Below are 12,805 nucleotides of genomic sequence, written 5' to 3' on the forward strand. Positions count from 1 at the left end.
GCCGTGACAACAGGGGTCCTAGCTTTCTATTCTGCTCTCACTGCTAAAGATCTTATCAATGGTAGCCCCCTCTGACCCATTTTTTATTAGCAATGGTACCCGGTAGGGCTGCCCCCTGTCCCCTCTGATTTTTGCCCTTGTAATAAATCCACTTGCCTCTCAGATCAGATCCCATCCGGATATTTGCGGGGTGCAGGTCTCTTCTCTTTGCAGATGATATCCTGCTCTCCCTAACTTAGCCGCTGATTTCCCTCCCCAACCTTTTTGCTGATCTGTGGTCCTACAGCGCTGTTTCTAATTACTAGAATAACTACTCAAAATCAGAAGCCTGATGATGCTGATCCTTTGAAGCTGCCTATATTACCCTTCCCGACCTGACCCCCATATGGAGCTTACCTCCCACAAAACACCCTTTCACCTCTAAACTGCTTCCTACCCTCACATTTAATATCTCTAAATATCTCTCTCTGGGATCATCTTTCACTTAAATTGAACCTTACCTCCCCAATCTACCCCTTGACTTTCATTTGGTTCAATCCCATGTCTCCCCCTGGGTCTTCCACCAAGAGAGCGTATTCATGGTCTAAGGTAGGCTATAAACAAATACACCTACAAGCCCAAACCATTCTAGTGACCCCTACAAAATGCACAGCTTTCTAGTGACAAACATACAATGCAGGGTCAATTCTAGTGACCAATATACAATATAGGGACCATTCTCATTACTAATATTCAATACAGGGACTATTCCCATTGCCAATATACAAATCCGGGCCCATTCTAGTTACTGATATGCAATATAGGAGACATTCTAATGACCAGTGTAGAATGCAGGGACCATTCCTGTGACCAATATATAATACAGGGACCATTCTAATGACTGATATATAAAACAGGCACTGTTCTAGTAATGGGTATATAATACAGGGACTATTCTAGTGACTGTTATACAATACAGGGACTATTCTAGTAATCAGTATACATGGAGTTAGTGGAAGTCACTCAACTCCAACAGCCAGTAAGCAGTGTTATTAATTTCTAATCCATGACAGGAGACCTCTCAAAAAGCAGGTAGCGTGGGAGCGGACCGGATACCATGGTCCAGGCAGGGGTGAAGCTAGGCTTTCTGTCACCCAGGGCAAAAACTCGGCTTGGTGCGCCCCTTCCTTGTAGATAATAGTCAGCCTTGGCTAGCTTGGATGCAGCTGTCAACATTGTAAATAAATAAAAGTATGTAGGATTAGGGAAAAACCCATTTTAGCTCTGTTACATTAAGATGCCAGGGACTGCTGCATTTTGTTCTACGGCTCTGGGGTTTCTATACTTTCCAATGTAGCATGCAGATTCCACTATCTTTAGACTCAATGGCTAAGTATTGCTCAGGGGCGTATCTACCAATTGGCCAGGATGGCACTCGCCAGGGGCACCAGCCAAAGGGGGGCGCCATCCGGCAGTGCCACCAGCAGCCAAGGGGTAGAATCAGGCCGGGAGTAGCGGTGGTGCAGCCAGTGCCTTGCACCAAACCCACTGCTAGTGCCGCAGGCCCCACAATTGTAGGGCAGACCGTAGTGAGAGCGGTCTGCCCTTCACAGTTACAAACACACAGCCGCCAATGGCAGCTGTGTGTTTGTTATAGCAGCCAGCCAATGAGAGTCAGACAGACTCTCATTGGCTGCTACGTCGTCCACGGAGGGAGCCGGCTGGAGCTCACTCATGAGCTCCGTCTTCCGGCTCCCCCCGCAGCGGGTGATGGGAGAGATGTCATGACGTCTCTCCCATCCCATAGTGCAGAGCAAGAGCAGGCCTGGAGGAGTGGACAGCGGTGGTCATCGGCAGGAGCAGGGATCGGGTAAGTTGTTTTTTTCTATGTGTGTGTAAGCCTGGCACGGGGGGGGCACTGTATAGGGGCTGGCCGGTACTGGGTGCACTTTATTGTGGGGGGGTTGGTCACTACTGGGGAAACTGTAGAGGGGGGACTACTACTGGGGGCACTATATAGAGGGTCCGCTACTGTGGCCACTTTATGGGGGGGTGTGGCCACTACTGGGGGCACTGTATATGGGAGACTACTACTGGGGGCACTGTATAGGGGGGGACTACTGCTGGGGGGACTACTATTTGGGGCAATGCAGTAATGGAGGGATTACTACTGGGGGCACTGCATAGGTGGGACTACTATTGGGGGCAATGCAGTATAGGAGGGATTACTACTAGGGGCACTGCAGCATAGGGGAGATTACTACTGGGGGCACTGTATAGGGGGGACTACTACTGGGGGCACTGCAGCATAAGGGGGACTACTACTGACTACTGGGGGCACTGTATAGGGGGGACTACTACTGGGGGCACTGCAGCATATGGTAGATTACTACTGGGGGCACTCTATAGGGGGGACTACTACTGGGGGCAATGCAGCATAGAGGGATTACTACTGGGGGCAATGCAGCATAGGGGGGATTACTACTGGGGGCAATGCAGCATAGGGGGGACTACTACTGGGGGCACTGCATAGGGGGGACTACTACAGGGGGCACTGCATCGCGGGACTACTACTGGGGGCACTGCCGGAAATTATGAGGGGAGGGGGGCACCAGTCCATTACACTGCCAGGGGCGCTCGGATCCCTAGATACATCCCTGGACTATTGCTACCTGTATTACACTATCTCACACATCACAGAGCATTACAGTGACCGTCATACTGTACAGAGAGTATCGCAATGATCGCCATATAATACAGAGACCATCAATGACCGACAAATAATGTAGAGAACATCGCATTGCCAGCCATATAATGCAGAAAGTGTCTTTATGACAGCCATATAATGCAGAGAGCAATGCAGTGACCACCAGATAATACAGAAAGCGTCGCACTGCCATATAATGAAGAAACCATCAATGCCCACCATATAATACAGAGAGTATAGCAATGACCTCCATATAATGCAAAGAGCATTGCAGTGACCATCACATAATGTAGAGTGCATAACAGGGACCACATATAATGCAGAGAGCATTGCAGTGACCGCCATATCATGCAGAAAGTGTAGTAGAGACTGCCATATAATGTAGGGAGTGTTGCAGTGCCTCAAAACAGGAAAAACCGCGCTAATATATAAAGATGGAAATCATTTAATATAAATAATCAATAGTCATAAATATAATAAAATAAATGACACAATATATAAAATTACAATTAAATGCAATAAAGAGACATTAGTATAAAAGAGAAAAATAATAAATAAATGGTTGGAATATAGCAATGAAAAAGAAACACTGTGCATTGAATATGTTTCCAATAGAATGATTTTCACTGTCAATAAGAGCAGGTAATGTCCCAAATCTTAGGTAGGTGTATAGTGTACACTATATAGTAGCAGTGGACAATTGGAACCAGAGCTCTGTAGAAAATAGATGTTAAAATGTCACAATTGTAATGGGAATGTCCATTAATAACAGTGATACCTATATTTAGTCATTTGTATCCGTTTAACTTCTGAAAGTGACGTGGCATAGGACTCTGGGCCTGATTCAGAGCCAGACGCTCTGACCAGAGCGCTCGCTCTGAATCAGGGTCCTCCTCCATGAAAATGGAGCGTCCTCCTGGACGTTCATATAGCTGTGGGTCACCACCCACAGCTATAGCGAGCGTCCATGATGATGGTCGCGATGGTCAAAGACTATCGCGACCATCGGGCTTGCGACGAGACCCTGCGGTAGGAACTCGCTGCCGCAAGCCCAGGAGTGATTTTGGCTCTATCAGAGCCAAAGTCACTCCCACTGACATCATTACTGATGTCAGTGGGGCCAGACTCAGACGGTAGGCTTTCCCAAGGGTATGCCTCCGTCTGGCCGGCACGCTCACCAAAGGGGGCGTGCTGTCAGTCACCATCGACAGCACGCCCCCTTTTGGTGCGAGACCCCGTGCGACGTATATCTCGTCGCTCGCCGGGTCTCGCGCATGCGCACGACGGAGCTCCCTCCATCGTGCGCATGTGCAGTATCACAACATCGACCCGCTAGCGAGCGAAATTTGCTCGCGAGCGGGTCTGAATGACCCCCTCTGTCCGTTATAGGTGAAGCCGCTATAGCTGTCTGACACCAGGACAGTCCGTTTACCTGAATCCCCAGTCAGTAATAGATACAGTCATAAGTCGACGTGTAATAACAGGCCCACATAAATCCGGTTGACCGGCTCAATAGCGCTAATATACTCACTGGTATGTGAGAGAGCCGTTCGTAATGGGATGCCTGGAGGAACACTGCAGATAGTATCCAAAGTGTACAAGGCGCGGCCGCGACTTGTAGGTGCTCCACCAGGTACACGTGGAGGAAAGCAGCAAGTACACAAAGGTACCGGAGATAGCTGGCAGCAGCGGCAACAATGGCCGGACAGGTACACAAGAATGGCGGAGGTTGCTGGTACCATTACCTGCTCTTATTGACAGTGAAAATCATTCTATTGGAAACACATTCAATGCGCAGTGTTTCTTTTTCATTGCTATATTCCAACCATTTATTTATTATTTTTCTCTTTTATACTATTGTCTCTTTATTGCATTTCATTGTCATTTTATATATTGTGTCATTTATTTTATTATATTTATGACTCTATTGATTATTTATATTAAATGATTTCCATCTTTATATATTAGCGCGGTTTTTCCTGTTTTGTGGTTTTTGTGGGGTTGCAATTTTCCCCTTTTTCTTATGTACTGCTGCATATATATTTAATAACAGTGTCTTTTTAAGCGCTTGGATATCTTTTTCTAGTGTTGCAGTGCCTGCCATATAATGCAGAAACCATCAGTCATCACCATATAATACAAAAAGCATTGCAGTGACCACCATATAATGCAGCTACCTTCAGTGCCCTCCATACAGGGCCGGTTCTAGACCATGTAGAGTCCTGGGCAAAAGTTCCTTTGCCGCCCCCCTTAAAAAAATATATCTATACAGTTTTTTGTGTGTACTAAATAAAAATACACCTTACCTATATGGTGGTTTCTCTGCAATGGGCAACCTCTGAAAAAATTATCCTCCTGGGGCAGATCATGTCTTCAGTCAGTGTTCACTATTCATGTAGGAAATTCCATAGTCCGGAAGTTTGTGTAAGAATATAACCAATGTCATCATCATACAACAGAGGTTCAACAAGACTTGTACCCACCATGTCCTCTCCAGCCTTGTGCGCCCTGTGTTACTTTAAGCCTCGTGCTTCTTGTGTCACCTTCTGCCCCGTGTGTCCTATTAGCCACATGCCCCCTATGTCACCAGGCTCCTGCTCTTTGTGTATTTCCATCTGCATTCTCCCCCAGTGTCTCTTCAATAGCCTCATCCCCCATGTTTCTCTCCAGCCACCTCCTTCCCCATGTCTCTCCATCTGCCTCATCACCGTCTCTCTCCAGCAGCCTCCTCACTCTTCCTGTGTAACAACAGTGGCCTCATCCCTATTGTGACTCTCCAGCAGACTCATTTCTAGAGCAGGCCTCATCCCCCTCCCTATGTCTCTCTGGCTCCAGCTCCCCATGTCTTACTCCAGCGTGTTGGGTATGGGATGCCAGCGCTCGGAATCCCAGTGGTCAGAATCCCGATGCCGGCATCCAGACAGGGTTAGCATACTGACACTTGTTGGTCGGTATGCTAATCTTCCTCCACTCCCTACCCTAACCCTCCCTCCCTGGTGCCTGACCCTAACCTCCCCCCTAGTGCATAAACCTAACCTGCCCCCCCCCTCCCCGCACCCTAAACCTAACCCTCCCTCTAGTGCCTAACACCAGCCCTGGTACTTACCTCCAGTATCCCAGCAGTCAGGATGCCAGTGCCGGGATTGTGACTGTTGTTGGTAATGTAAGCGTCGGCATCCCGATTCCCGGGATGCTAAACGTATCCCACTCCAGCTCCCCTCTGTATGACTACAGCCCCCCATTGTCACTCCAGCTCCACCATGCTTTTCCAGCTCCCCCTATGTGTCACTTAAGTTCCACAAAAACACTATAGCCCCCCCCATATATCACTACTGTTCCCACCTGTGTCCCTCGTGCTGGGAGATAGGGAGAGTCTGTAAACTACTTACCACTATACAAGTATTCAACTGTGTTTGAATACACTTGTAAAGTGGCAAATCGTTTGAAGACTCTCCCTTGTTCTCAGCATGATCTCTCATAGACAGAGAGAGATCGGATTACACAGCAGAGAGCCGACAGGCAGCTGCTCAGCTGTCATCCACCATCCACCTCAGCGGCTCCTGTTACCTGCCGGAACTACTGAAAGTGGATGCTCCCCAGCTTGGGTGCACCCTGCACCCATTGTTATAACATGCCCCCTCCTCTTCCCCGTTTTTTCTGTGGCAGAGGCAGCACTTACCTGAGCCTCTGCTGCTCTCTGTGCTCATGCTCATCATGATGCATAGCTGGCAGGATAAGGCTGGTGCCTGCATATACACTGGGTGGGCTGTCCTGCAGCTGCTCCTCTTCTCATGGCGGCCGGCTCTTCACATCGACTCTCCTAGTCTGCAGTTTCATCTATAGGGAGGAAAGGGGCATACACAGGGGCAGAGCTACTGTACTGTGAGTGCATGCTGGTGCATCCAGCCCTGCCTCTGTCTCTTGCGATTGACAATGACGGCACATGATGTAACACTGTCTCTGCTCTCCAGGTGCTAGTGGCTGGCCCAAGGCACTAAAAATGGGACCGGCCGAGGGGGCATCTGGCACCCTGCCCCCCCTGGACCATCCTGCCCCTGGATGTAGCCCTCCCCTCCCCGAGACTTCATGAGGCTGAATGGGAAAAAGATCCTGGGTTCCCATCCGGATGAGGAGACATGTCAAGAAGTGAGATAGGGGATTGCTAAATGCTCCATCTCTACTAAAATTATAGAGACCTCATATAAATTTTATTATCGATGGTACTATACCCCGGTGAGACTCCACATAATATTCCCCTCCTCGTCGCCTGACTGTTGGCAAGGCTGGGGGCACTATGCTACATATCTGCTGGACATGCCCGAATATTATGCCCTTCTGCATTTGGTTCATCGTCTTTTGAACTTCCTCTTGGAATCCCCGGTAACAAAGGACCCCTGGGTGTTTTTGTTATGCTACCCACCATCGGTGACTACCAATGTGTACAGGCCACATGTATCTACCAACAACACTGTCCAGTAATTAAGACCACTGTTCATTTTTTGATAAAACTATTTTTGTGTAACGTTTATACGATGATATGTTTCCTGGATTATATTTTTATAGTAATGTTTTTTTCTCCTACATTTTATTACAGACATGCCTGGAAACAACAACTGAGAATTCTGGACAGGATTAATTGATTTGTACCAGGCCAACAAGTGCCTCTGGAGAGTCAAGAGCAAAGACTACTCCAACAGAGAGAAGAAAAATCAGGCTCTGGAGAAATTGGTTTTGTACAGTAGAGGCCAGAAGAGTGATGCTGACATACCCTGGATCTAGGCTAATATCCAGGATTTCCATAACTGTCTTCATGAAAGAGCACAAGAACTATATTGATGCACAATGTTCAGGAGCTGGGGCCGATGAATTCCGTAAACCATCTTTATGGTATTATGACCTACTCCTGTTTACCCTAGAGAAAGAGCCCAAGAGGCAGTCAAGGAGATCACTGGATCCAGACATGCCTGACTTCTTGGAAGAGGAGGAAACGGAGAGTCAGGATCTGGTAAGTACACCCACAGTGCAAACACACTTTTCTTTTTTTTTTTTAAAGTTCACACTAGTAAATTTGGGAAGCACTGACAAGAGTAGAGAAGTGTGCGAGTGGATAATTTGTACGTGTTAACCATTCAGCTGCTACATCTAATTTTCTATAATGCACTTGATAAATGTTACCTCTAAGCTGCTTGGTTAACTTTAACAAATTCTCTACTGGTTCACTTCTCCACTCTTGCCAATGGTTTTGCTTTTCCTTTCCTCCACACTTAATAAAGGTAACTAGAATGACCTTTTATTAATTAATTATATGGACTAAACAATTTTTTTTTCAGTTCGTCACTTTGGACGTCGATCTTGACCCTTGCACCAGTGAACCCACAGCACTTGAGGAGACCGATGGTTCCAAGGCTCCCAGTTCTGGACCGTCTAAAGGTGCCCACACACATAGCGATTTTTTTCCCGATCTGGCCGATTCCAACACATTGGAACAACAGATCAGGTAAAAAATGCCCAAATCGTGAGTCCCCACTCACGATCACGATGTGATGCGCGCCCCCGCAATTCGCACATCGCATCTTCAGATCTGCCGTGCAGTACGGCACATCTGACAATCTAGACACAAATGCACTGTTGAAAAGTCTGGCCGCAGGAGATCGGATGAAGATTGGACAGCATATTGTATGCATATCGTGTGCATATCGTGTTCAGAGCTGCCAGGGAGAGTTTCAAGGGAAATTGGACACATCGTCGGATCATGAGTACATCAGTATGTGTGTGGGCACCTTAAGTATGACCAATTTTTGAAACATGCGGAGGAGGTTGTTCAAAAGCCCCCAGACAAATATATGATTTTTGGCTTGAATCTCGCCAATGAAAAGCAGGGCATGCAGCCAAGCCAGCAACTGCATTTCAAGCATCTGGTATATGACGCTATGATAAGTGGGCTTCATTGTCAATTGGATGAGCACACTATTCTAGCGTCAAATACTAGGCAGCAGCCCACTCCACCGGCCTCCAGCGTTTTCTCCTTCCCATCTCACCCACCATTGTATCCCACAATGCCAATTCCTCCTCCACAACCACACACCTATCCTTCACCACGAAGCACTACGCCACCACCCACCTTTCCTGGCACCTCCAAGTGGCATGCACTCAGCATGGTTGAGTGCACAGTCCACTCTCCATGGCGAGCCTCATTTTTATAATTTGTGATATTTTTATGTTACTGAATGTGACTCATTATGTTGATTGTGCTCTTTCCTGAATACAGTTACAAAATCTTGAGCTTATTCTTTACCCTAGCTATGTCAGCATCACTATTTTAGTCTCTACTGTGCATTACCAATTTTTGAAGTGCCTGATTAAATTCACTTTGTTGGAGTAATCTTTGCTCTGGAGCAGAGCTGTAGCTAGACTTTTTGGTGCCCTGTACCAGAGAGAGCACTGGCACCCCCCCCTCCCCCATTTTTTTAAATAGGAACATAAAGTAGTGCACCTGAAAATGGGCCATGGCCTCATGGGGAAGGGCAAGGATGATGTAGGGGAGGCCAGGAGTTGCTGGGGATAAAAGAAGAGGAAGCTAGAAATGAGAATGATAATAAATAGGAAAATTGACAGGCCCAAACAGCGCCCCCTGCCCTGCGGTGCCCTGTGCCATGGCACTGGTCGCACTACCCTAGTTATGTCCCTGCTCTAGAGGCACTCAGTGGCCTGGTATGAATCAATGTATCCAGTCCAGAATTCTTTGTTCTTTGCCATTTTCTATAGATAACAGTGGTTAAAAAAAAAACCTATGTTGTGTTGATACTTGCACTGTGGGCAGCAACATATTATGGGACACCTATAGGTGAGATAGGGGGGTATAGGGAGGATAGGGGGGTTTAAAGAGGAAAGGTATAGGGAGCGCGTATGGGTAATGTAATTTTCATCATATGTAAACACATATAAAGTGAACACATGACACCCAGTATATGGCACATAGTATTCCATGCTCCATTATAATGTATTGACACTATATAATTTTAAATTAATCAACTAATTTTTTATTTTTTTTTAAATAAAATAATAAAACAGTTTGCACACAAAACATTGGTAAATAGCGTGTGATATGTGAAGGTTTATTCTTTTGTAGTGCAGTTTAAAAAAAAACATTTAGTTTATGCATTCTTACTGCCATGACACTGCCCCCTCTACATTGAAATAGGCCAGGTACTCCTCCCTGACCTGTTTAGCACATGCAGAGGCCACTTCTGGAAACCCTGCTCTAGCCCCAGAAGTCTGCCTATCAATGTCCTCTATGCAGTCTGTAGGTTCTGGCAGTGAGGCCTTTGTTGCGTCTTCTTCTTACTCCTCAGGAAATTATGCAGGGCACGGCAGGCCAGGGCGGATTGGCCCTTACCTTAAGTGGGAAGAATCCCAATGGGCCGAATGGTCCGTGGGGCAACTTGTCAATTGTGGCCCTGTCCCCCGAATTGCGTCATCTGGCTGTCCCTTGTTTTTAGCATGATGGGCAGCCCGGCTGCCTGTCAGTTAATCTAGCTCTCAGCTGCCCGCAGCCCGCCTCTTCTCACGAGAAGAGGCTTTACTTACTGCTTAAAACTGCACCAGGAAGAGAGTTGTCTAATAGGCTGCCAGCACCCGGATGAAGAGAGCCACGGGTCAGCGGCAGCAGGTGGGTTAAGTAACGGGGTCGCTTAGGCAGCCAGCCCGATTGTCTCCTCTCCACTCTGTCCCCTCCCCAGGCTGTGAAGTTAAACTTTAACTTAACAGCCTGGAGAGGGGGCAGAGTGGAGAGGAGACAATCGGGGCTGGCTACCTGGGAGACAGACAAACAAGACTGGTTGAAACTTCCATTGGCACCTGCTGGAAGAGTCTTTTTTTTTTAAAAGACAGACTGGCTGTTAGGGAGATGAAGATCTCTCTCTGGGGGATGGGGGGTTATTCTGTACTAGTCTGAGGTGGGGTGAGGGAGGAATGATGATCTGTCTGTCTGGGGGGGGTCATTTTGTACTAAGTGAAGATAAGCTGTCTGTTAGGAAGGGGACAATTTTGGACTAAGGGGGATGGTGATCTGTCTGAGGGTGAGCGGGGTTCTCCTGTACCAGGGGGAGATGATCTGTTTGTGGGGAGAGGGGATATTCTGTGCTAAGGGAGATGATCTGTGTGTGGGGGCTATTCTGTGCTAAGGGGAGATGATCTGTGGGGAGGAGGGCTATTCTGTGCTAAGGGAGATGATCTGTATGTGGGGGGCTATTCTGTGCTAAGGGGAGATGATCTGTGGGGATGGGGGCTATTCTGTGCTAAGGGAATATGATCTGTGTGTGGGGGAGGTGGGCTTTTCTGTGCTAAGGGGAGATGATGATCTGCAAGGAGGAGGGCTATTCTGTGGTAAGGGGATATGAACTGTATGTATGAGAGGGGGCTATTCTGTGCTAGGGCACGAGGATGGTGCTGGGGAACGCAGGATGATCGCACTGGCGAGACACAGGATGATGGCACTGGAGAGACGGGAGTGGTGCTGGAGAGACACATAGAGGATGGTAAAATTCATCAAGTATTGTGAGTGACGCTGTCGGTCAGTAATACTGCAGTGTAATATTATTCATACAAGTATTGTGACACTGTTGGTCAGTAATTCTGCAGTGTAATATTTAAAATTGGTAAAAATTGATGTGTGTGCTGTACCCCACTTCGTTCATGTTTGTTGATATGGAGAATGATCAGTTGAGAGGAGAGCAGGAACCACATACATGCAGGAGTTGCTGCCAGTGCCACCAGTCATAATGATACTAGTCAGTTTACGTGATCTACTAAAGCAGATGCCCTAGGGCATACAGGGCTTAAGTCAGGGCATCTAAAGTCAAAGAAGCAATCTTTTACAGTGGTAAAGAAAGAAACATCAAAGGGAAAGTTAGCTGCAGAAGGACATAAAATTGGCAATATGCCTTTCACCATATGAAGTGACAAGAAAAGGCTAAGGCCTTGGCCTTTATTTATGACTGGTGGTTCTGCCTCTTATGATGATGTACTGTTAGCCCTTCTCCCTGTAGACATTTCAAAAAAATTAAAATCGTTAAGGTACAGGAACCAACTCTGTGCTCAGAAATGTCACAAATCCCTGAGGAGAGTCTAAGTGTGTTGGCGGGTGCCATGTGTGAGCCTGACCTTTCCAAAACTGTATTCGAAGAGGAGCCTCCTTCCATAACTTGTGCGTCCTCTGCAAATGTGGGGATTAGCAGCACAAGTCAACATGCTGACATAGTAATAGACAATGCTGCTGTAGAAGAGCACTAGGATGAGGAGGATATTTGTGTAGCTGACGCCAATAAGGATGTTGATGATGAGGATGTTGTTTGTGTAAATCAGGCACCAGTGGAAATAGTTGTTGCCCATGATAAAGAAAAGACCATTGTCATTCCTCAGCATAAGACAAAAAAATTAACTTCTTATGTGTGGAATTATTTCTACCAAAATCCAGACAACAATTGTCAAGCCATCTGTACCCATTGTAAAGCCAGAATATTTAGAGGTAGGGACCTTAACCATCTAGAAACCTCCTCCCTGTTACATCATTTTCAACGAGTTCATGGAACATTTTTTGGAAAATCAGAACTGGTGCTAAAAAAACAAGACAGTCCAGCATCAGTTAGCTCCCTTCCCTCAGCTAGATCCCAGCACCTGCAATCTCCACCACCAACACCTTCATCATCAATATCCTCACTATTGATAAGGATAAGGCTAGGTGACTCCTCCCTTATCCAGTATTCCTCAGAAGAATCTTTGATTGCTAGGCCTGCTGCTGCTGCTGGGGGTGGATCTTCATTCCAGGAAGGGACAAAGAAGACTACTAGTAGTAGTTTTAAAAAAAACAATTGACTGTTAAACAATCCTTTGATAGAGGAAACAAGTATAACAGCTGTCACCCAGTTGCACAGCGGATTACTGACGCCATGATGGCTGTGCTAGTATTACATGGTGAAATAATAGAAATGGAGGATGATATTATGGAGGAAGTGCAAAAGGAGGATTAGGGGGATATTTGTGTCCTATATGACGCTAACGAGGATGTTGATGATGAGTATGTTGCTTGTGTAAATTAGCCACCAGTTGCGGCAGTTCTTG

The 12,805-nt window shown here is 46.8% G+C and overlaps 1 protein-coding gene across 2 annotated transcripts in view; it reads left to right on the forward strand.

Annotated features, from left to right (window-relative positions):
- The window catches only part of LOC148529166 (uncharacterized), a 60,978-nt gene extending 51,290 nt beyond the window's left edge, over nucleotides 1–9,688 (forward strand). For both annotated transcript variants that reach the window (XM_088468897.1, XM_088468898.1), the window contains 2 exons: nucleotides 7,281–7,691; nucleotides 8,017–9,688. In XM_088468897.1, coding sequence (XP_088325023.1) covers nucleotides 7,443–7,691; nucleotides 8,017–8,187 — 420 coding nt within the window. In that variant the 5' untranslated portion in view covers nucleotides 7,281–7,442 and the 3' untranslated portion in view covers nucleotides 8,188–9,688. The remainder of the gene's footprint in view (nucleotides 1–7,280; nucleotides 7,692–8,016) is intronic.
- Nucleotides 9,689–12,805: the final 3,117 nt, after the last annotated feature.

The sequence above is a fragment of the Taudactylus pleione genome, unplaced genomic scaffold (assembly GCF_031769625.1).
Source record: "Taudactylus pleione unplaced genomic scaffold, aTauple2 ptg000086l, whole genome shotgun sequence".
Taxonomy (NCBI): Eukaryota; Metazoa; Chordata; class Amphibia; order Anura; family Myobatrachidae; genus Taudactylus; species Taudactylus pleione.